The following is a 20,819-nucleotide window of genomic DNA, read 5'->3' as shown; positions in this document are numbered from 1 at the left end:
TCGTCCTTTTGCACCGGGTCTCCCATCCCCGAACGAAACCGTCCCCCACGATCGCTTGGTAGTCAGACCAGACCCTGTGGTGTGCTGTCAATTGTCGCAATCACCATCACCTGACTGTTTCACGCCGTTGAGTCGCCACTGGTCCATACAAGCCAGTAACTATCCTTTGGTGGCGGGTCGACTAGTTGAATCTACTCGACACTCGGTTTCCTGATTCCTACGTGGCGGCATCCGAATTTGCTTGTGTTCGACCGCGATCCCGATACATCGCTCTGCGATTCCCCCGAGCCTGCAGCATCGTGGCTGCAGATCTTCCTGCTGGACTGACTTTCCCATCTCTTCTCTAACCGTCAGCTTGACCGACATTTGGTTTTTGAGTGATACGGTGCATTCTGCTCTCGACTGTGGTGCGACATCGCTCTCACATAGGATTTTCACTCTCTTTTTTCGCTTCAGCCGTTTTCATATTCGATCCTCCCGTTCCAAGGATCACCACGGCCACAGGATTTCTGGCCTGGATCACACATTGTAATGTTAGCGTCTATTCCACAAATGGAAGCGCTTCACTCTCTGCCTCGAAATTCCGAAGTTCCCATGCGACAACCGTCAGCTGAAGACTTGGATGCTGCTCAGCAGTTGATATCCTCAGCGCAAGCAGGTCGTGAACATCTAGCAGATCACTACCGGGAAGATGGCATGGTGCAAGGAGCCGGCCAACCGGGATCAAATAAGTGGACTGGACAGAATGAACTTCCCAATGAGAAAACATCCCCCGGTAGCCAAAAAGACACAACGTTCCTAGGGCATTCATGCAGGTGAGTCTTGACTGGATGGTTTTGATTGACACTTAGGTTCTTAGCGCTAACATTGTTCAGTAATTGTGGTACAAAAAGCACTCCTCTCTGGCGTCGTTCTCCCACGGGAGCGATGATCTGCAACGCCTGCGGTCTCTATCTCAAAGCTCGCAACGTCGCCCGCCCTACAAAACGAAATCGGATGCAATCAGAGGGTGCTGAGAAGCCACCGCCTCCTGCGAGCTCCCACTGTGGCGGTTCCTCCGGAGGTGGTTGCAAGGGGTCATGTCCTGGTGGTGGGAGTTGCAATGGTACTGGTGGCGCAGAAGGGTGTGATGGATGTCCGGCATTCAACAACCGGATATATAAGTCTGCTCCCCGAGGTGCGGCCGCCGTTCAATCTTCGTGGGGCCGTCACCCAACACAAGAGCTTGAGCCTGTGACGCAAGAGGAGCCACCTGTGAAGGCACCTGCTCCTGCCGATGGACCTAATACTTTGGTTGCTTGCCAAAATTGCGGCACAACCGTAACTCCCCTATGGCGGCGCGACGAACAGGGCCACCCCATTTGTAACGCTTGCGGTAAGTTTGGGTCTTGTATAGACTTGATGATCTGATTTGTCTAACACAATGCAGGATTGTATTATAAGCTGCACGGATGCTATCGCCCCACCAACATGAAAAAGTCCATCATCAAACGTCGCAAACGCGTTGTTCCCGCCCTACGAGACCAGTCTCCTACCGCTGCTACCCTTTCTTCTAATGGCTCATCGGCATCTCCGGAGGCATCACCTGCTACCCTGGCGCATGGCCACGACGATCACTACCGATATATGAGCAATGAGCCTGCAGATCACTACCATATGATGCATGGGAAAACCGAAGATACCCCTCGACCCATACCTTTTGCGCCACCGCCGGTTGATTTCACCGGTTACAATGTTTCATCCGTGCCACTTGCACATGGTCTCGGTCTGCCCAAGCCTTTGGGAGTGGAGCGACTCGGACATTCGCCCGTGTCACAGTACGGAAGACGCTCTGCCTCTCCGAATTCCCTCAACCTTCCCAAGAAACGAACATTGGCCGAGACTGCGACAGAAGGCCCACCAGCCCCGTCTACATTGGAAGCTGGATCAAATCAGCTGCCTCCGATTATGTCTTCCGCCAATCCCACTCCCCCGGGTCGTCTCAGCTCCATCTCGTCCATCCTGAACCAATCAGATGTTCGGGGTGAGCCTCGCTCGGATACAAATCTGGGACGTGCACCTCCTATTCACCACTCTATCTCCCCTTCACCCCACCCACCGCAGCCTTTGCCTGGCCTTGCATCTCTTGGAGACTCGGTTGATCGTCGTGCCCGACTTGAACGCGAAGCTGAGCAGATGCGCGAGATGCTCAGAGCTAAGGAACGCGAACTGGCAGAGATGAGACGATAAATTCGACGTCCAAGCAGTGACGAAAATAATGATATTCGGATAATGTTTTGCAAGGTGTTCATCGTGAGATAAACGGCGCACAAAGATACCACTCACGTTACTGGGATATCCGGTCCCTAGTTGTGTTATTATTTCTAAAAAAAGTGTGTCCAATGAATTGTATTTTATAATGTGAAACTGCGATCCATTTACTTCAACTCTATGCTTATGTGGGTGAATGTATCTTTTCTTGACTTTATGAGGACCGATGTCATAATGACTTCCAACCCAACCTCGACCAACTCAATTGAAAACATATCCAGTCCGCTCTAAACAATCCTAATTCTTTAACCTGACCACTGTCCACAATGTCCCCTAAAACATTCACTCTTACCTTCACAGGCGACGTCATGCTCGGCCGCCTGTTGGACCAACTAATGCCAGAGCACGTCACCAATGAGCACGACGAACGCATCGCCACAACCTTTAGAAAAGCCCATCCAGCCCTCCTCGGAAAGGGCAACTACACCCCCTCCTCACCATGGGGCACAACCCTCCCCCTCCTCCGATCCTCATCCCTGGCATGCATCAACCTCGAAACCTCCGTGACAACAGCCCCAGTCCCATGGCCAAACAAGGTATTCAACTACCGTATGTACCCAGCAAACCTAGCCCCCATCCTTCACGCCGGCGGTATCGACTACGCCAGTCTCGCCAATAACCACACCCTTGACTTCGGCACCGACGGTCTTACAGAGACAGTACAGACACTGCAAGAAGCAAACGTCGCCTACGCAGGGGTAGGTGAGACAGCCGATGACGCACGCAAGCCTGCCGTATTACATTTACCTAGGCTTTCCGAGTCCACAGACGAAGGCCAACAACGATACGCCGTCCATGTATACTCCGCCTCTGACCACCCACGCGTGTGGGCCAGTGTGTCGGGATTCAATCTATTTGATTACACGCGTGAGACGCGTGCTTGGTTGCGGGAAATGCTTGTCGGCGCGGACGAAACCAAGCCTGCGTTGAAGGTGTTTTCGGTGCATTGGGGGCCGAATTATTCGTGGGAGCCTGACGGACGAATTACCTCTCTTGCACATTTCTTGATTGATGAGTGTGGGGTGGATGTTGTTCATGGACATTCCTCACATCATGTTCAGGGTGTTGAGGTTTATCATGGGAAGCTTGTCATCTATGGTTGTGGGGATTTTGTGGATGATTATGCGTTGAATGAGGAGTTTAGAAATGATCTTGGGGCTTTGTGGAGGGTTGTTGTTAAGGAGAAGAGTGGTGGTGGGATTGGGTTGGAGAGATTGGAGATCTTTCCTACGCGTGTTGAGCGGTTCAGGGCTGTGTTGTTGGATTATAGAGATCCCGATCATGTGTGGGTGAGACGGAAGATTAGTGAGCTTAGTGAAGAGTTTGGAACGTCTGTGAAGGCGGCGCTTGGGGAGAAGGGGGAGGTTGTTGTTGAGTTGTCTGGGGAGTAGATTTTGAGGGTATGTAGTGATTGTTCAGTATGCATCACACTATTGGATATGATTGACATGGCCAAGAGATAGGGCCACTTTTTATCAAACTCTTTCTAGATCTCGGGGTCTCTCAGCCTTGGGGGAAGTGATATGCAATCAATCTATAGGGCAAATTTCAACTAGCCAATTTTAGATCCATGGATGCTTGTCAAGGAAATAGTGGGAGGGAATGGTTACTATGATAAATATTGAACGAAGTAGGGGAACAGAACACATGTAGATTGCCACAACGAAAAATTCTAATCCGATTCATCTGGCTCAAGGTGATACTATAGATGCTCTACGTAAGATAACACCCCGATGTCTCTTCTGGATGTTGGTTCTTCTCGGTGTGATAGCTCGCAGAGTAATAATGAGCTCTAACGCACACCTTCGAATGGCAATAATAACAGAGGTCTGACATGTGAGGTCTATCATTCATCGATACAAAGCCTAAACCGTGGTGACAAGTTTTCAATGTATAATCAGGAATGTGGTATGTTTGCTTGTTAAACAATACCGATTCAACGCCCCGAGCATCATATAATCTACCCGGTGTGCCGACATAAAACCGAGGAATGAACTCGGATCTCTGTCGATCAGCTTGTCTGTGTCCCATGCTATATATCCCGGAGTAACCGATATGTCAGTGAAGCGAGACAGCTGAGAACGGCGTTGAGCGGAGTCATACTCCGTGGTAAGTGAGCCCCTATGCTGTATAGAATCATGGCAAGTTCTGTGCGTTGGCGCATTCCATGGCTCTGGTGTGGATGCCATCCACTTCATTATTGGACTGCGGCTATCACCGCGTCGTTTCACAACTCGGCGCTCTACAACAGAAAACGCTCGTATCTTCACGGCTGAGCCTGGTACAGGTCTCGAACGACAAGGCAGTGATACAGAAACGTGAGCTGGGGGAGAATAGTCCAATATAACGTGCAGAGTACAGAGACCACAAGGTTGCTTAGCCCTGGAGATCAAAATAAAGGAGCAATAAGGGGAATATACCCTGGCCCAATTAGGAAATGATGCGAGCGATCACTGTCGATCTACCACGTTGTTCTCTCTCCTTCCCACCGAGGTCCTCCGTCCAGCGTCTATGAATTGTTCAACACATATGTTCTACCGTGCTACTCCGTACTTGCAACATAAAGGTAGAATGTACCTCAACAATGCACATGCGCCCAACACCGCAGACCTCGCCAGTAACCGGGCAGCACCGCCAGGGCTGGACTCGGATCATCCAGCATAAATCATCAATATTATCACAGTGATGACATTAGGACATTGCCACCCCACTCTGCATTTTCTTCGAGCAAAAGACATACATACAGCCAGTCAAGCAGCCGCGGATTTCCCGCCCAAGTGGGTCCTAAGTGCGGACACAGAGGCCTGTTCTCAACTTCCATACCCAACGAGGAAGCTTGAAAAGATAGCTCGTATTTTCCATAAACGACTCAGCCGCCACATGTCCATCTTTCCCCCATTTTGGTAGCCCCTCGCATAGAAACAGTCAAACTTCGCTCCACGGGGATCCATATGTGTTGCCCATGGTGGGGACTCGGGGACTAAATTCCCATGCTAAAGGCTTCCCTAGGAAGTTTCACTGCAGTATTCAGATCCTCAGACCACATGGCATATCCCGGAGCCGTCGCTTGGGCGTGCCAAGGCCTCCCAGCAACCCGGATGGGAGTATGCGATCACCGCCTAGTGCAGCACTATTGAGCAGACTATTCGAAACCTGTGGAGTCTTCCCACGAACCGACTACCCAGACTGGGGCATACGATGCATGAAATAGTTCTCCGCAGTTTGGGCAGAAATTGATCGCCGTTGAGGTCATATTCAAATGAGTTTATCCCCGCTCCATGCCTCCGAAGGGGATTGTTTTTTTTTACTTTGATATCACCCTCACTTTTTCGGTGCACTCTATCCCAAGCTCAATGCGGTGAGCTGCATCGATTAGAAGCCATTGTGCTACCGCGACTCTGGATATGATCGATTGACACATTTCCGCTTAGTACACACTCTCATTCTACAACCACCCTCGCTATATTCGGTTCTTGGCTTCAATACTCAATATGCACAATTTCATTCACACATTGTTTCCTCGAGAGGATGACAATGGATCCTCTCACGGCCGACGAGCATTGGTCGTGACTGTAGTGCTGACCGCCATATCCACTGTCATTGTCGCAATGCGGTTTTATGCGCGACTTGGATTGATGAGAATCACTGGCCGTGAAGATTGGGCTATTCTAATCTCTCTAGTATGTAGCTAGGAGAGCCACTTCTGGAGCTTAATGATCGGATCGCTAATAGTCTATGTGTGCAGATATTTTCCCTCATCTACCTTGCACTCGTTGCTGCCCGTAAGTTCACGAAGCACCGGTAAATCCAAGGAATAATCAAACTAACGCGCATGATAGAATTACATTATAACATGGGCGTCCATTCCACACTCCTTTCTAGCCATGTCTTGCAGCAACAACTTAAGGTAGGCTTCACTTTTCACTTATCATTCTTTCAGTGTCAACTAACCTGACTCTTTCTCAGTGTTTGTGGGCTGCAATTCCCATGTACAACGCCAGCTTGGCATTCACCAAATTCTCCATTCTCTTCCAATATTTGCGCATCTTCCCCGGCAAACCTTTCCGCCTTGCCTGTTACTTCATGATGGCAATTGTGGCTACCTACTCATCGTGGGCTATTGTGAGCGGCTTCGTGAACTGTGTACCCGTCGCCAAATTTTGGAACAAAGACTTGCCAGGCAGCTGTCTGAACTTCGAGGCTGTCTGGTTCTTCAATGCTTCTATGAACATCACAACCGACATAGCGCTACTGATTTTGCCCATGCCGCTGCTTTCCAAATTGCAACTGCCCCGCACGCAGAAGCTGGCCCTAATAGGCGTCTTCGCCATGGGCATCTTGGTCGTGGTCACCAGTATCCTCCGTCTGTCAAGTTTACGCGAAGTCGCAAAAAGCCCCGACACATCATGTACGTCATCTTCTTGTCCTTTCCAATTCGCTGATCAAAGGGCTAATCCAATTTACCAAACAGACAGCAACGTCGCAGCCGCCTATTGGACCGCCGCGGAATGCAACGTTGCCATAATGTGCTCCTGTCTCCCATTCTTGCGACCCATCATCAGCCGCATCTTCCCCAGGCTTCTCTCCGCAGATAGCTCCAAGCGCTATACTGTCAACAAAGCCACACTCACAAACCTCACGGAAACGCGTACCATGACACGTCATACCCAGCTGTTTAGCCAGAATCACGATAAAGACTACGATATGTATTCGATCAACGTCGTGACTAAACCTGGTAGCCACTCTAGCCACAGTTCTTTCAGTGGTATCGAAGTGACCACTGAGATGAGCGTTATGCAGGAGGCGACTCCAACAAGAAGTACCAGTGAGCGTGGGCTGGTTATGGATGTTTGATGACTTATTTTTTTCTCTCGTTTCGATACATGTTCTTCCTTTCGTGAATATTGTTCATTTTCTATGATTGCATTGCGATGGGATATTTTGGCGACAACTTCTCTTTTACTTTCGTTTATGGCCTTGGGTTTGGTATTTTGTTATATATCTCCGGGGGACGGGTGGCTAACTGACAATTCTCTCTCTTCTTTCTCTTTTACAATATCACTACATGACATTCGCACATATCAAGTATACAAGCAAAAAGGATATCAGAGATGATACTATGAAGAAGCCAGTCAGTTGTCATACGCTTCATTCATATGATTTAGGTGTAGTAATGTAATGGAAGGATGGTTGTCAACACAACCATTTCGAAATGCGTGCTGTTGGCCCTCAAGATGGTATGATTATATATCAAATGGAGTAGTGTCTAAGGTCTGATCCAAGACATCTTTAAACAAAACAATCGAAAGACTAAATCAAGTGACGTGCTCCTTCTCCTCCTCCTTGGGAATCCTGACCCAAATAATCGTGACCAACGCAGCCAGCAACTGCGCCGCAAGGGCGAACCACCAAATAGCATGCAGCCCTTCAAGGCCAATTTCTCCATCCGTGCCACGACTGACACGGGTCCCGATAGCATCAGCAACACTCGTCATGATCGCCGATGAAAGATTCTGATTGGTGACCAACAAAGCACCAGCACTGCCCTGATACGACCGTTCAACATTGCTAGTAATGAAAATCGAAGCCGCAGCGAACGCAAGATCAGGTCCGAACGTTACCAACGAGATACCAGGGAACGAAAGCGCCCAGTAAGTCGTATTGGCAGTCTGCGGCAAGAAAAACGCCGGTCCAAGCGTGAAGGCAAGCATAGATACCGTGTAAATATAGTGACCTGGGACTAAATGCAGCGTGCGGGCGATGATCAACGTGGCCAGGACACCGACGAGCGCATTAGGGATGTGATATAGCGCAACGGCAATGGGACTCGCGTGTTGAATACGCAACCAGAATTGGATCGCATAGAATTGCCAACAGCCGAAATAAGACCCAAAACCAAGGAAGTACGCAATCATCAACGGAGTGAAGCCCGGCGTGCGCCATAGACGGTTAGGTATGAGAGGCCGAACAGCTTTTCGTTCCGCAAAGAAAAGCCCGACAAAGAGCAAGGCGCTAACGATGATCAACACGTACGTGTAAGGGGACCAAGATGCGACGGGTCCCTGTGTCAAACCGAACAATAGACACACGCACCCACCTGCAGCGCAGAAACCGCCAATATAGTCGAATTGCTTGATAGAGGGAGCTTCCTTGCCGGAAACATCGGCGATGGGTTTGAGGGGTGGAATAGCGAACCAAGCAGCCGCACACAACATCACGCAGATGATGGCGTTTGAACCGAAGATCCACGGGAGGTTCTGGTACAACGCTCCGCCTTGCAGTGCGCCGAGAGAGAACCCAAATGGAGCGGTAGCGGCCATCGCTGAGAAGACGCGGTTCTTGCGAACACCGGGTTTGTAGACGCGGCCGAGGATGCTCATACTTCCCGAGACGAGGACGCCGATGGCAAGGCCCTGCATAGCGCGCATGACGAAGAATAGAACGTAGCGGGAAGGATTGAGGGTGAATGCGCCGATTAAGTTCCACACGGCGAGCCAGGCGAATGCTCCGACCATCAGGAGTTTTGGTGGCATGAGATCTGTTAGTGAGCCGGAGATTATGACCGATAAGCCGTTTGCTGTGTTGAAGGCGCCGACGACCCAGGGGAGCTGGGTGTTTGTGATGCCAAGAGCTGTTTTGATTTGTTCTTGTGGGGCGAGCATGTCGCCTAGTAGGAAGGAGAAGAGCATTAGGCCTGCTGAGCAGACGAAGATGAGGATGAGCTCGGCTGTGAAGCTTGAGAGCTCAGGCGGGATGCCTTGTTTGGTGCGGATTGGGGATCCCGACTCTTCGTCGCTATCGGGATGAGATCGGGATATTGAGTCTGCGTGCTTTCTGTTTTTCATTTTGCTTGTTGTATCGAGGGCATAGTTCTCGTTGAGTTCACGGCCGATGGTATTGATAGAGAGATCTTGGAGGGCCACTTTGTCCACAGTTTTGTTGCCCATTAGCGGATCGGGGGTTTGTGTCCCGGTCGCTGGTGTTGAGTATGTTCTTGTGTAGGACATTGAAGACCGGTTGGATGCTGGCGCTGAGTCTCCATGACCTTCTGGGGTAAGATCTATATCTTGAGGTCCATTGGCGCGGTCGCCCGCGTGATCGAATGACATTGTCAATGAAGACAATGATTACAGATTGCTATATGAGTGCACGATGAGTGCACGATGAGTGCATGAAGAGTTGAAGAGAGGGAAAAAAATCGTGTAGGGAAAGGCGAAAAACGGCTAAATTGATAAGATGAAGTGGAGTTGAAGTCTCGATTTATCCACAAAAAAGATCAACTTTCGACGACATCGATGTACAACGCACCGCTGCATATTGTCCACGGCGTGCTTATCCGAATCCCTTGCGAAAGATTGCGTGTACTCTGATGGCAGATCTTGCCTTTTCATAACATGTATGTCTATAATGATGTCTAGCAATTTCCTCCCAAGGAACAAGATTCATGGATAGTTGTTTCTACATTGTGCCCCCGATATCCTCCACCTCTCTTGTAGAAGCAAAGAAAAAGAGGGAAAAAAGATCCTGGTGGCAATGATTTGTCACATACACCACAGCAATAGATCTGCACTAGATTATGGAATGCTACTAGGGAATGATTTGCGACTCATATGTGAATCAACGTCCTTGATCGTCAGTGATTTGACACTTGATGCCCGGAATCTGATCAGATTTTTTTTCATCCAATCGGATGCACGGCATCACGGAAACCACTTTCCGAGGCCGAAGGCATCCAGCGGGACCTTGCAGGCTAATCCTCGGGTATTCTCAGGCCACAATTCCCGATCATTGGAGTTTGTAATATGTAGTTGATCTTCAAGGTTTCAACCCCTTCACACAAGTATATGGATGTTCGACTAAGCTTTGTAGATCGTGATCCCCCCTACATGCATACAACGTCATGTCAGGCATGTGCATGCAGTATCCTTGCTAGAGTGCATTTGGACGTTTGGACTACGCAGTATGGCATATTAATATGGGGAATTTGAAAAATTATGTTAAATTGGAGATCTAAGTCATTGCTCTTTCATTCATGATGCTAATTTGAATATGCGTGTGTGTTTATATATACTTATTTGCCGAAGACCTTGTAGCGACCCTCAAGAGGAGCAAAGGCCTTCTCGCCGGGCTCCGAGTTGGGGAGACCGAAGACCAGCTGGGCGTCCAACTTCCATGAGGCGGGGATATTCCAGGTCTTGGCAACCTCATCGTCGATCAGGGGGCTGTAGTGCTGAAGGTTGGCGCCGAAGCCCTCGGACTCAAGGGCAGTCCAGACTGAATGATAGTTAGTTTCACAAATTATTCGCCTCTAATACAAGCCCGCAGAAAGAACATACCAAGGTACTGGGACATAGCATTGGACTCCAGGGCGAAGGGGTCGAACTTGTCGGCGTAGATAGCGAACTTCTCCTTGATAGTAGCGAGCGACTCGTAGTCGACGTAGAAAAGGATCTGAATCATCGGGTCAGCTACGTGTTCACCAGTCTTGACGCTCAATTGAGACATATTGCAAGGGCAACGCACGGTTCCATAGGCAGCACGGAAAGCATTCAGCTTGGGCTTGGTGGAATTCTCGAACATCTCCTTGGGAACGTGGCCAGCAGCGACCAGACCCTCCATGATCTTAATGGCAATATCCCACACCTTCTGGTGTTCCTCCTTCAGCAGGAGGACAACACGGGAGGTCTGGGTGTTGAAGGAGCTAGGAACGTGGAGGATGGAGTCCTGAACGATGCGTTCAATGACATCGTCGGAGACGGGGCTCTCGCCCTTGAGGTCGTAATAGGTGCGGCGAGCCTTGACCAACTCCCAAAGAGTGGAAGTAGCCGGGTTCTTGAATTCGGGTTGAGGGGAGCTCATTTTGAAGGTGGTGAGGGAGAAAGGTGGACGGTTTGCAGTGAGAGATGATCTACAACGATTCCAAGAAGAAACAACAGGGGGTTTTATACGTTTTCTACATAACATCGATGGCTCCATAAATCGTCCCACGGGTGAGACTACAAAGATCTTTTTTTATCGATTGATTTCTCTAGAGGGGCATGATATCGCCATTGATAGCCAATCACAGTACGACTTCGGAGTCGAAAATCTCCGCAAGTCCCGCTGTGTAAGCGCTTAGGAGATTACTCAGCAGGGATTGGTCGGTCTTAGCGGGGATTACCGGGGATTACAAATATGTGACCAAGCATTTCTATACTGGCACATATGCGGAATTTATTCCTATGCAAAGGTGTCGGAAATCAAAATTTAACATTCAACTTTGGAAACGCTGCTCCTAACTGGATCCTATCTCACCATAGGTTCCAACATCAAAATGGTTTCCAAATGGCACATCAATTGTGGTCAAAATAAGCCATACTCCTAATCGAGGGGCCTCTCGCGTACGACAACGCAAGTTTAAACCCAGAAAATAGCGCCAGCTATGAATCCACACAATGCCACGGGTACACCCGTCTTGGCAGCATGGTTTTTCATCGTCAAAGGGACAGTGACAGTAGCCCGAGCGGTCTGGTTTTGTCTGCAGTCACATTCACAGTGGCACGGAACAGAGGTAGCAAGCACAGTCACCGTCACTGTCGAGACATTTTTCCCAGCGGGCGAAGTTCCATTGCCAAAATAGTTTGGGACACCGATTGTCATGGCTGTCGAATTCAGGAGCCCAATTGAAAGACCACTTGCAGTCACATCAGTGGAAGAGGCGGAGCTAACATCAGCTGTTGCGGTCGCAGGCGCAGTCAAACTTCCGTCACTAGTGGAGAAGTCAGAATTGGCAGAAGCTTGGGTTTTAGTCGTGCTAGTAGGCGCGGGAAAATCTCCACTATCTGTCACGATCAATGTCGCGGGAAAAATTCCAAGAGTGGAATCAACACCCGTGGCTGGAACGAGCACTGTAGCCGAATCGATAGCACTATTTTGATGCGATGACTGTGTTTGTGTGCAGGAGGCGCCTGTGGGTGTTGGAGAGCCCATAAGCGTGCAGCCCGAGGTGAAATCAAATTTGTAGCCGTTGGCAAGCAGGTCATATGCTAAATTTAGAGTCAATAAAGTGTCCTGTTTGTGGGGTTGCTATCTTCAAACTTACTATTGGGTCCGTAGATGACGGTCATATCTGGAGTAAATCTATGGCAGTCTGATTTGTCCGATAGACAGTTGATTCCATAGGTTGTCGTTGCATCTTTCTGTGATGGGTGTCAGTGATGAATCACGGTAGAAGCTGATTTGATACTTACGGCGCCAATGACCTTGCCCCCATAGCCATGGAAGTAATCAGGCGCGTCTGTGACCCATGGAATTGTCTATGTGTTGTTAGTTTCTTCAGTATCTTGAATGTTGTTTGAGAGGTAAACAGACAATTGTCGCTTCTTCGTGGGCAAGCCCGAGAGCAACCCAGCAAAGTTGAATCACCAACGCCAGAAGATATCTGAGCAACATTTTGTAGATTACTGAAGAGATGTCAAGACGCATTTCTTGGAGAAGATTATTTGCAGAAACAGAAAACTTTTGACATCGGAGGATTTGTCCTGAAAAGCTATGCGGTCTGAAACATTTACAATGTAGTGTAAACAATCAATACAAACGGAAAGAACAATAGACAATACAAGAATTCTTTTGGGAAAGAGCGAATCACATCTAAACACCTGACCAGCAAGGCGTAAATATTTCCTAGTTTGGTATACACAGAGCTTTAGTGAAGAGGTATCATTTCCGCCCATGCAACACAGCCCATTCCTGTTTCACTGAAATCCCACGGCCCTCGTTCGGGTCTTGATCAACCAAATTGCTTTCTCCAGACTCAAGGGACATTTTGCTCCTAGAATCTTTCCCCCCGCAGCATATCTTTCTTGTCTGTGTGAAACTTTCAACTGCCACGCCAACCTCATGTTTTGGACCAATTGGCCGCAAACACAGCTCGCTTGAGTCGTCCTTCAGCGGTTGAAACTCGCTATCGCCAGTAGATTTGGATCTTTTCGACAGTGACAAAGATCTATTGGGTGGGCAAGCTGTCACTTCGGGGGTGTATGCTGAGCGCCCTAGGAGGGGGCGCATCATAGGGATCGAAGCGAGGATGACAGCAAGACAGGGCTCCAGGCCGCTGAAGATGTTGGCAAGGGGAATTGAGTAGGTGATGTCGGTGAAGTCCATTGTGGAGAGTATGGATATACGAAGAATGCTGATAATGCATGTGCTATATTCTAGGTTAGCAAGGTCCATCTCGCGTTTCATTCATCGGCTATTGTGCATCTTACACTCCCCCCAGTCCAAAGACAGTGATGAATGTCACTTTCTTATACCTGGCCATTTGCAGGTTATATAGCAACGGCATAGGTGTGACCAGCACAACGACATCAGTAACAAGATTGATAACTCCCGTCACCGTGAATGAGGTGACCTGGTCTCCACACGATCCCCCGGAATAGTCTGATCCCAGTTAAAGGCAAAGGGCCGACAGATCAGACAGCCAGCCAGTATTGTCCCAACAGTCCAAGCTATAATCACACCAATTGTGGCCCAAGAAATTCGCACGACCCAACTCACGGGAAAGATGCGAAGATATAGCAACAAGATGGAGACTTTTGTACAGCTGAGACTCAGAACCCAGAGAAATTGCAACGGGATGATCAACTGGAGGAGTTTGGTGATTGGCTTGATTCCATACTTTTCTGCAATTATGGGGACATGATCATAACCGATGCCGGCTTGGATTACACCGGTGATGCTAATGGACTGGAGGCCGACGGCAAAGACCTGTGCTGGTTAGCATAGCTGATATCGCTCGACTCAGCACCATACTCACGCCGGCGGCAATGATGAAATAGTCACTTAGAATCCATTTTTTATGCGCAATATGGTGAGCTAATAGTCGTAAACATAGTGCGAGCACAGCTAAGATGGAAAAGGCGATAGCCACCCCTAGCACGTGCCTTTGAGCTGGCGTCTCTATAGGAAATTTGACCACCATCTCCCATCCTCGATGGAAAACAAATAGAGCAGCATATCATATATATAGCAAGAAGAAAGATAAGTTCCCAGCTAGCAGGGATGTCAAAACTAGCGGATATTTCAATCCTCGGCCCGCCCAGGGGTAATTACAGTTCAGTCCCCGTTGGCATCAAATAATGCAGTTGCACACCAGGGAACAGGTAAAAAAAACCAGAGTATGAACTGCTCTATCAAATTCTTCGAACATTAAGATTGAACGGGGTTTGAAATACTAAACATGTCCAGAATTGGCAACAACAACATGAGACATTCAAAAACAATTGCAATGTTCGGCATCTGAAAGCTCAACGGTCTCTCATTGGGAATATCCTCATTGGTGCGCCAAGTGCCGCTTATGCACTAAGAAGGAGTCAGTTTATAGTCCGTCGCTTTCTTAGCGCGCTTTGATCCTTGGAGGAAGTCTGACACAAGAAATAGAGCTTGGCAACATAACCGAATTGTACAATGTGTATTCCGTAAATGCTAGCTCAAATATGAAAGGTGTTCTCCTCTTCACATTTCTTTAGCCGACATGGGTTTCACTTCTATCGCGGTCGTGGTCGGATTAGGTCTGTTGACACTGTGCATTCTCAGGAAACAGACAGGAAAAATAAAGAAATCTCTCCTCAAGCTACCCCTAATCGGTGACATTCACAGCTCCCCCATTGACAAACCGCTTCTGAACTGGGACGCATGGACAAGGGAAAATGGCCCCATTGCAATCCCCAAGCTCTTTGGGCTCGTACCAATTGTGGTATTAAATTCATATGAGGCCGTGACCGAGCTCTTCAGCCGGCGCAGCCAATGGTACAGCAACCGTCCACCATCTGTCAGCATGGAAATGATCACAGATGCCGCGTCTGGGAAGTCAAAGTTCACACTGATGCACGACTATGACGATCACCTCAAGTTCCACCACCGGATTTTGGCCCCCAGTCTCGGCGTTCTCGCCGCCCCACAGTACCACCCCCTAATGGAGCTTGAGTGCAAACAGTTATTATTTGATCTCTCGAGTGCCGCACAGCAATTGCCCGACGGGATCAGCACGGAAACGATCTATCCGCTACTTGAGCGCACTCAATCGAGTGTCATACTGGCCCTGCATTATGGTCTGCGCATCTCAAGTTTTGAAGAGCCGATCTTGCACGAAATCATAGATATCCAGACTCAAGTAACTCACCTTGCCGCAAACCCTGGTCTTCCAGATATTATCCCGCCTCTGCGTGATCTGCCGAGATTTTTGTCACCATGGAGACGAGCGGCTGATAAGCTGTATGCCACGCAGGTTGATCTGTATATGCGTCTTTTCCGCCACGGGAGGGACTCAGCAGGCTGGAACTCCACCAAGCAGGCGATTGCCACAGCGAAGAAGTATTCTGAGAAGGGTGTCCCGGATCTTGACCTCGCGTTTACCCTTGCAACGTCTATTCAGGGAGGTATGGAGACTTCACCGCGGCAGATGCTGTGGTTATTCATTGCAGCGCTCCACCAACCGTCTTTCATGGCGCGCGCGCATACCTTGCTCGACGAAGTCGTCGGGCGTGACCGGCTCCCTCAGTTCTCGGACCGTTCAAAACTTGTTTTTATCGACGCTATCATGCATGAAATGTTCCGCTGGAGGCCTGTCTCACCGGGATCTATTCCTCGTAGGGCAGAACGAGACGACGAATATGATGGTGTCAAAATCAAAAAGGGAGTCACTCTCATGGCAAATGCATGGGCTATCGGTCGAGATGAAAAGGTGTTTGATCCTGCCCTGGGGAACACTCAGGACTTCGTGCCTGAGCGGTGGCTCCTGTGTGATGATGATGGAGAAGAACGTCTGCGAACGGACCTTCCGTTAGCAGTCTTTGGGCAGGGTCGCCGTATCTGCCAAGGAAAAAGGGTTGCTACCGACGGATCCTTCTTGCAGGTTGCTTGTCTGCTGTGGGCATTTGATATCGAGCTCGCTGATGGGGAAGAGGTGGATCCGTGGGCGATGGTCGTTGCTGGGTTTATGACGACGCCGAAGGGGGTCAAATTCAGACTCCGGCCCAGAGGTGACTGGGTACTCGGTGTTATTAATCAAGAATGGAAGACGGCGGAGAAAAGTCTAGGAAAGGTTATGGGAACTGATGTTGATGTTGAAAATAGGTCATAGGGTACGAAATGAATTTCTCCTATGGGGATGTATGTTGCAACTGATTCCGCATTAAATTGTTGCTGGAAAATCTGCCGTGTGCTGGAAATCCAAATGCGCTTGATATTGGTACCACTAACTACTACTCAATTGCGGTAAAGAATTCAGAGCTCAGCAACCACCGCTAAATTATGGATTTAGTACATTTAGGTTCATCTTGGCGGCAGTATCCAAGTGCGCATCATACATCGCAAGCTGCGGCATTTTGGTAAAACTCCAAGCTGTTAACCATCTCTTTCTGGAGAGTAACAAGAGCTCGATGGCTTATCAGTCGCTTGAGAGCGATTATAGGGAGCGTTGCTAGGTATATCGACAAGGCTTTCAGTGCAGGGATACGGTTTTCAAGAAAGAGAGCCTAAATAAATGTCAACAGTATAACATTTGTCCTGTTAGACATGATACAAGTCGTGCCTCCGTACTAAGCTTGTCCTCTCATATTTGGTAATGGAAAATAGCTACGAAAAACAGGTTCTAGAGTATTGCTACTAATTTTATATCGTAATTTGGTAGGAATAATAATGATATTCAAAGAATTCGTTTCAACTCAGTCGATGCCAATACTAATACCAGTTCACTCAATATCTTCGCCATCTTTCGGCTGAGCGGCTTTCTCTATGCTCTGTTGTTTAAGCATCTCATCCTCCAGTCTTTCTTGCTCCACCAGCATTGCTTCCTCTTCCGCTTCCAGCCTTGCCCACTTCTCTCTTTCCTCTTTCCGTTCTCTTTTCTCATCCTCCCGCGCTTTCTCAGTTAGCATCTCATATTCTTCATCGGCTCTCGCCTGTGCTTGTTCTAAGGTTTCTCCCTCGTGTATCAACCATGTCCCACAGCCATCCTCCCATGCCTTCCCCTCATACACTAACCTCGATGCCATAAAGTCTTCGACCTGCATCCAAAAAGGGATAAGGGTATCACTCATGATACCTGCTGGGCCTTGAGAAAACCATGATTTCTCAAATAGATCGGGGTCATCAATAGCTCGGGGATCGTCCTTATGTAGCCCACAGAATATCGCAAATTCTAGCCGAATTCCTAGCCGGATACCCTGCTCGATATAACCCTCTATTTTGATTAGTAACGAGCCTACCTCTAATATATAATAGGGAGACTCACTATGAGTGTATTCAAACTCATCTTTGTTATCGAACATTCCTTGAACGAATAACTTTAACATTTTTTCAACCTTAGGGAATTTGATATCGTGGGCGCCGGTTCGGTAATGTTTCTCCTCATACCCACAAGTGGGTCCTTGGTAATCTGGATAGAGATCATTGAACTTTTGTTCTACCTCAACGATCGACTTGTCGGATAGTCCAGCCCACCTCAGACACTCTCGTGTATCAGCAGGGTCTGGTAGTGCCATACCGGGCCTGTACGTGCAATCCGTGAAGTAGCCCTTGGATTCGAGAGGGCCAATCGACGGATGAATCCCACCGCGCGAGGTCCCGATTTTGACGAGTTCGGGGGTCCATTCAAAATTGATGGGTTTGATCTCCTCAGAGTCATTTGCGGAAGGATTTTCGGCGTCACTCATCTTGGGACGCGAGCAAGTGGTGGTGGATATTGCAAAATGAAAGATTTCTATAAGTGTAGGATAACTTCAGACCTGTGAGGATGAAGGGTAGTTGATGGGGTCTATTTATGTTGCGGGGTGTAATTGCGCTGAGGCGCTGGCTATAAATGGATAAGCGCCCGCACAGCCCGCGGAGACATGTGACGTTTACTCCTTAGTTTGGCGCCGTGCTTACCCGCCACTATTCTATAAGGCTCAAACTCATCCACTCAGTTTTTAGATTGCAAGGATTATTGACACTGTTGTTTCGTCTCCTTGTCCAGCACGCTGTCAATGCGTAATGGAACATGATTAAATGGATCTAGACCATTTACCACTGGGATAATCAAGAAAGACACAAATTACTACGGAGTACCCCGATTTCTAACCAGCTACTGCCTCTTCAATGTTTCCTATGCAGACCACAAGATCGTACACTTGCTTAAAGGGTTATTTCTATATCTAAATCGCTAAATCTACCATCATTGCTGTAGTCTGCTACTCGCAATGCCGCATAGCCTCGATCCCTTTGCGGTATGGTGCTTTTACCACAATTTGAACCTTTATACTAAATGTAGCACCCAAGCAGCCGGGCGCCTATATAGTTCTGAGGGCGTCTAAAGCATGCATCACATGTTTCACATATACACGAAGGCATAGAGGCAGTATCCGTCCAGCTATGCATCTTACTCCCATCTCAAGTCAAACTGGTTGAAACACTGGCCGAAGCCACAATTCCTTGATAAAGATATAAAAATAACAGCTGAAACAAAGGCCGGCGTTAAAGACCACCAAGACCAGTATGATTCGTCTCTAATTTTAGTGGCGCCTATGCCTCCTCCCCTCCCTTTGCCTGTAAGATGAACATAAAAGACATATAACAATCGGAATGAACGAGATATTGGTATACTTTTCTCTCTTCACCTCTCTACAACATTCTGTCATTTTAGACAGCTTACTTATTGCTTTGTGTCGGGTCTGATAGGCCTTTCTTGATATTTAATCTAGAGTTGATACTCTATCGTTACGGGTGATTTCTTTTTGCCATGCCTCGTCAACGCATTGTGACAAGAGCGCCAGAATCTGATGAAGATGAAGTTTAGTAAGATATATACTCGACCTTCTATTCGGTATGGTACTAAGTGATTACTCTCTCAGTGAGTATAATAGCCCGCACGGAACATGGCATTCGAACCAGGCAGGGCTCAGTATTGGCCCTTACGGTCCAAGAACGAACCGTGAGACTAGCCAGGGCTATCCGGCCATAGCAGGCGCGCCGTAAGGACTAGCCCGATTTACTACTGCCTATGAATTGCTAAAACAGGGCTGATTATATGAATCTCAGGCCTTCCCGTACAGTGTATCGAGGATCTGATGAAGGACGGGCCCTTCAATACGTTAGAAAGGGTCTTACATCCAGCATTGCGACTCTCGATGCTGGTGACTTTCATCGGAAACCGAAAGAGGCAGCTTATTTTACATTGGATGAAGACTACGCAGACGAATGTGCACGACGTGGCAACGCTAAGGGTATGGTAATTCAACAAAGTGTTCCTTCTAGGATTATGGATAAAGCATATGTCTTTCCCGAAGCGCCAACGGATGATTGGCGTAGCACCGTTCTTCAAAATAGGGCGCAGGATCCTCGGCCTCGGCACCCCCCGGCTGTCAGCGAATCTCGACGCCGCGATGTTGTTATGGGCCCAATTGCGCAGGTGGAAACAGGCGCTCTACTTCGTCGGACGCAAAAATATCGCTCAGGGTCTGACTACGAGTCTTCATTCAGCCCTGTACCAGAGCGATCATCAAATGACCACAACATTGACGCGCATCGGAGGGGACCTAGCTACGTACAGCAGGTCCGGTTCCAAGGGGAGGCGCTTGATGAACTGGTGGAGCTACCAAGACATGCAAGGCCCGCAAAGCCTGCAAGGCGGCGCCCATGAATATCTCAGTCCACTAGCGCCAGTTCGACACCATCGAGAAGGCTTGTTGTCATATATTTTGTGCCTTATCTTGATTGTTGTAATAGAAGCAAGTTCAATCCTCATCGTTGGATTGATTTGTCTGAAAGCTAGTCAAGGGTTGCAAGGCTTTCATCTATACATTTGGCCAACGGGGTGTGATTTGGAAGCTATGTTTCTACTGTTATATATTATTTATTGTTGGTGATTGTTTGTTGTTGGTTATTGATTAGTGTTTTTTACTGTTGTCTAGCAAGGTTTACTGCCATTCACTGCTCTTTGTGTTGTATCTTCATACTCTCGGCTTTTAGCCTCCTCCAAGATGGAGGTTAGGCGGTAGGTAGCCAGTCTCCATACAGAGAGAAATGCGAATCACTATAAAAGCCTAGGCTTGATAAGGATAAGTGTTAGATACCATAGGCACCCATGCCTGAAATAGATCAACCGTAGCAAACATGCATGATATGGGACCATGTTTGGCAGTATAAATAGGGTCTCAGCACCCTATTCATACTTGCTTTCTCTGTCTTCCCAGTCTTGCTTTTAGATAGAGAATATCATTATTATCTCTATCATCAATAAGAAGTGCTGAAAGCTATTCACACTTTCTTAATTGCCAATCCACCAGATATGCGGGGATGATGTTCAGCTCATAAAGCTGCACCGTGGCGCTATGTGATAGCACATGAATTGGTGATATTGGGAGAGGATGCAAGAATACCAATATCGAGTCCATGGGCTGATAAAATACTCAAACGGATAGACTCGATGAAATTATAAAAGCAAAAATATACCGATATCACTATGATGAACGATAGATAAGGGAGAGGGAGAG

At 48.3% G+C, this 20,819-nt stretch overlaps 9 protein-coding genes across 9 annotated transcripts; 5 read left to right on the top strand and 4 right to left on the bottom strand.

The window, feature by feature from the left end:
- Nucleotides 1-531: 531 nt before the first annotated feature.
- Nucleotides 532-2,229, top strand: sreA (siderophore transcription factor SreA; the record flags this gene model as incomplete). The annotated part of the gene is made up of 3 exons (XM_056671861.1): nucleotides 532-815; nucleotides 876-1,375; nucleotides 1,430-2,229. The coding sequence occupies 3 exons, from the start codon at nucleotides 532-534 to the stop codon at nucleotides 2,227-2,229; spliced, it is 1,584 nt and encodes a 527-aa protein (XP_056537434.1).
- A 347-nt stretch (nucleotides 2,230-2,576) lies between these two features.
- Nucleotides 2,577-3,701, top strand: N7500_000714 (CapA family protein; the record flags this gene model as incomplete). The annotated part of the gene is made up of 1 exon (XM_056671860.1): nucleotides 2,577-3,701. One exon carries the CDS (start codon nucleotides 2,577-2,579, stop codon nucleotides 3,699-3,701), a length of 1,125 nt encoding a protein of 374 aa, XP_056537433.1.
- Nucleotides 3,702-5,801: 2,100 nt separating this feature from the next.
- N7500_000713 (PTH11-like integral membrane protein) lies at nucleotides 5,802-7,164 on the top strand (the record flags this gene model as incomplete). The annotated part of the gene is made up of 5 exons (XM_056671859.1): nucleotides 5,802-5,990; nucleotides 6,056-6,092; nucleotides 6,150-6,217; nucleotides 6,277-6,718; nucleotides 6,782-7,164. 5 exons carry the CDS (start codon nucleotides 5,802-5,804, stop codon nucleotides 7,162-7,164), a joined length of 1,119 nt encoding a protein of 372 aa, XP_056537432.1.
- A 461-nt stretch (nucleotides 7,165-7,625) lies between these two features.
- N7500_000712 (Major facilitator superfamily domain general substrate transporter) lies at nucleotides 7,626-9,419 on the bottom strand (the record flags this gene model as incomplete). The annotated part of the gene is made up of 1 exon (XM_056671858.1): nucleotides 7,626-9,419. The coding sequence occupies one exon, from the start codon at nucleotides 9,417-9,419 to the stop codon at nucleotides 7,626-7,628; it is 1,794 nt and encodes a 597-aa protein (XP_056537431.1).
- A 962-nt stretch (nucleotides 9,420-10,381) lies between these two features.
- On the bottom strand, nucleotides 10,382-11,169 carry N7500_000711 (uncharacterized protein; the record flags this gene model as incomplete). Its single annotated transcript, XM_056671857.1, has 3 exons — nucleotides 10,382-10,584; nucleotides 10,647-10,761; nucleotides 10,834-11,169. 3 exons carry the CDS (start codon nucleotides 11,167-11,169, stop codon nucleotides 10,382-10,384), a joined length of 654 nt encoding a protein of 217 aa, XP_056537430.1.
- A 537-nt stretch (nucleotides 11,170-11,706) lies between these two features.
- On the bottom strand, nucleotides 11,707-12,741 carry N7500_000710 (uncharacterized protein; the record flags this gene model as incomplete). The annotated part of the gene is made up of 4 exons (XM_056671856.1): nucleotides 11,707-12,335; nucleotides 12,392-12,488; nucleotides 12,540-12,605; nucleotides 12,661-12,741. 4 exons carry the CDS (start codon nucleotides 12,739-12,741, stop codon nucleotides 11,707-11,709), a joined length of 873 nt encoding a protein of 290 aa, XP_056537429.1.
- A 2,080-nt stretch (nucleotides 12,742-14,821) lies between these two features.
- N7500_000709 (cytochrome P450) lies at nucleotides 14,822-16,429 on the top strand (the record flags this gene model as incomplete). Its single annotated transcript, XM_056671855.1, has 1 exon — nucleotides 14,822-16,429. The coding sequence occupies one exon, from the start codon at nucleotides 14,822-14,824 to the stop codon at nucleotides 16,427-16,429; it is 1,608 nt and encodes a 535-aa protein (XP_056537428.1).
- Nucleotides 16,430-17,039: 610 nt separating this feature from the next.
- N7500_000708 (uncharacterized protein) lies at nucleotides 17,040-18,002 on the bottom strand (the record flags this gene model as incomplete). Its single annotated transcript, XM_056671854.1, has 1 exon — nucleotides 17,040-18,002. The coding sequence occupies one exon, from the start codon at nucleotides 18,000-18,002 to the stop codon at nucleotides 17,040-17,042; it is 963 nt and encodes a 320-aa protein (XP_056537427.1).
- A 1,150-nt stretch (nucleotides 18,003-19,152) lies between these two features.
- N7500_000707 (uncharacterized protein) lies at nucleotides 19,153-19,966 on the top strand (the record flags this gene model as incomplete). Its single annotated transcript, XM_056671853.1, has 2 exons — nucleotides 19,153-19,298; nucleotides 19,366-19,966. The coding sequence occupies 2 exons, from the start codon at nucleotides 19,153-19,155 to the stop codon at nucleotides 19,964-19,966; spliced, it is 747 nt and encodes a 248-aa protein (XP_056537426.1).
- Between the last annotated feature and the right edge of the window lie 853 nt (nucleotides 19,967-20,819).

Source organism: Penicillium coprophilum, assembly GCF_028826855.1.
Source record: "Penicillium coprophilum strain IBT 35676 chromosome Unknown utg000001l_segment0_segment0, whole genome shotgun sequence".
In the NCBI taxonomy this organism is placed as follows: Eukaryota; Fungi; Ascomycota; class Eurotiomycetes; order Eurotiales; family Aspergillaceae; genus Penicillium; species Penicillium coprophilum.
Note: the sequence above shows the minus strand (reverse complement) of the source record. Positions and strands in the feature narration are given on the sequence as shown.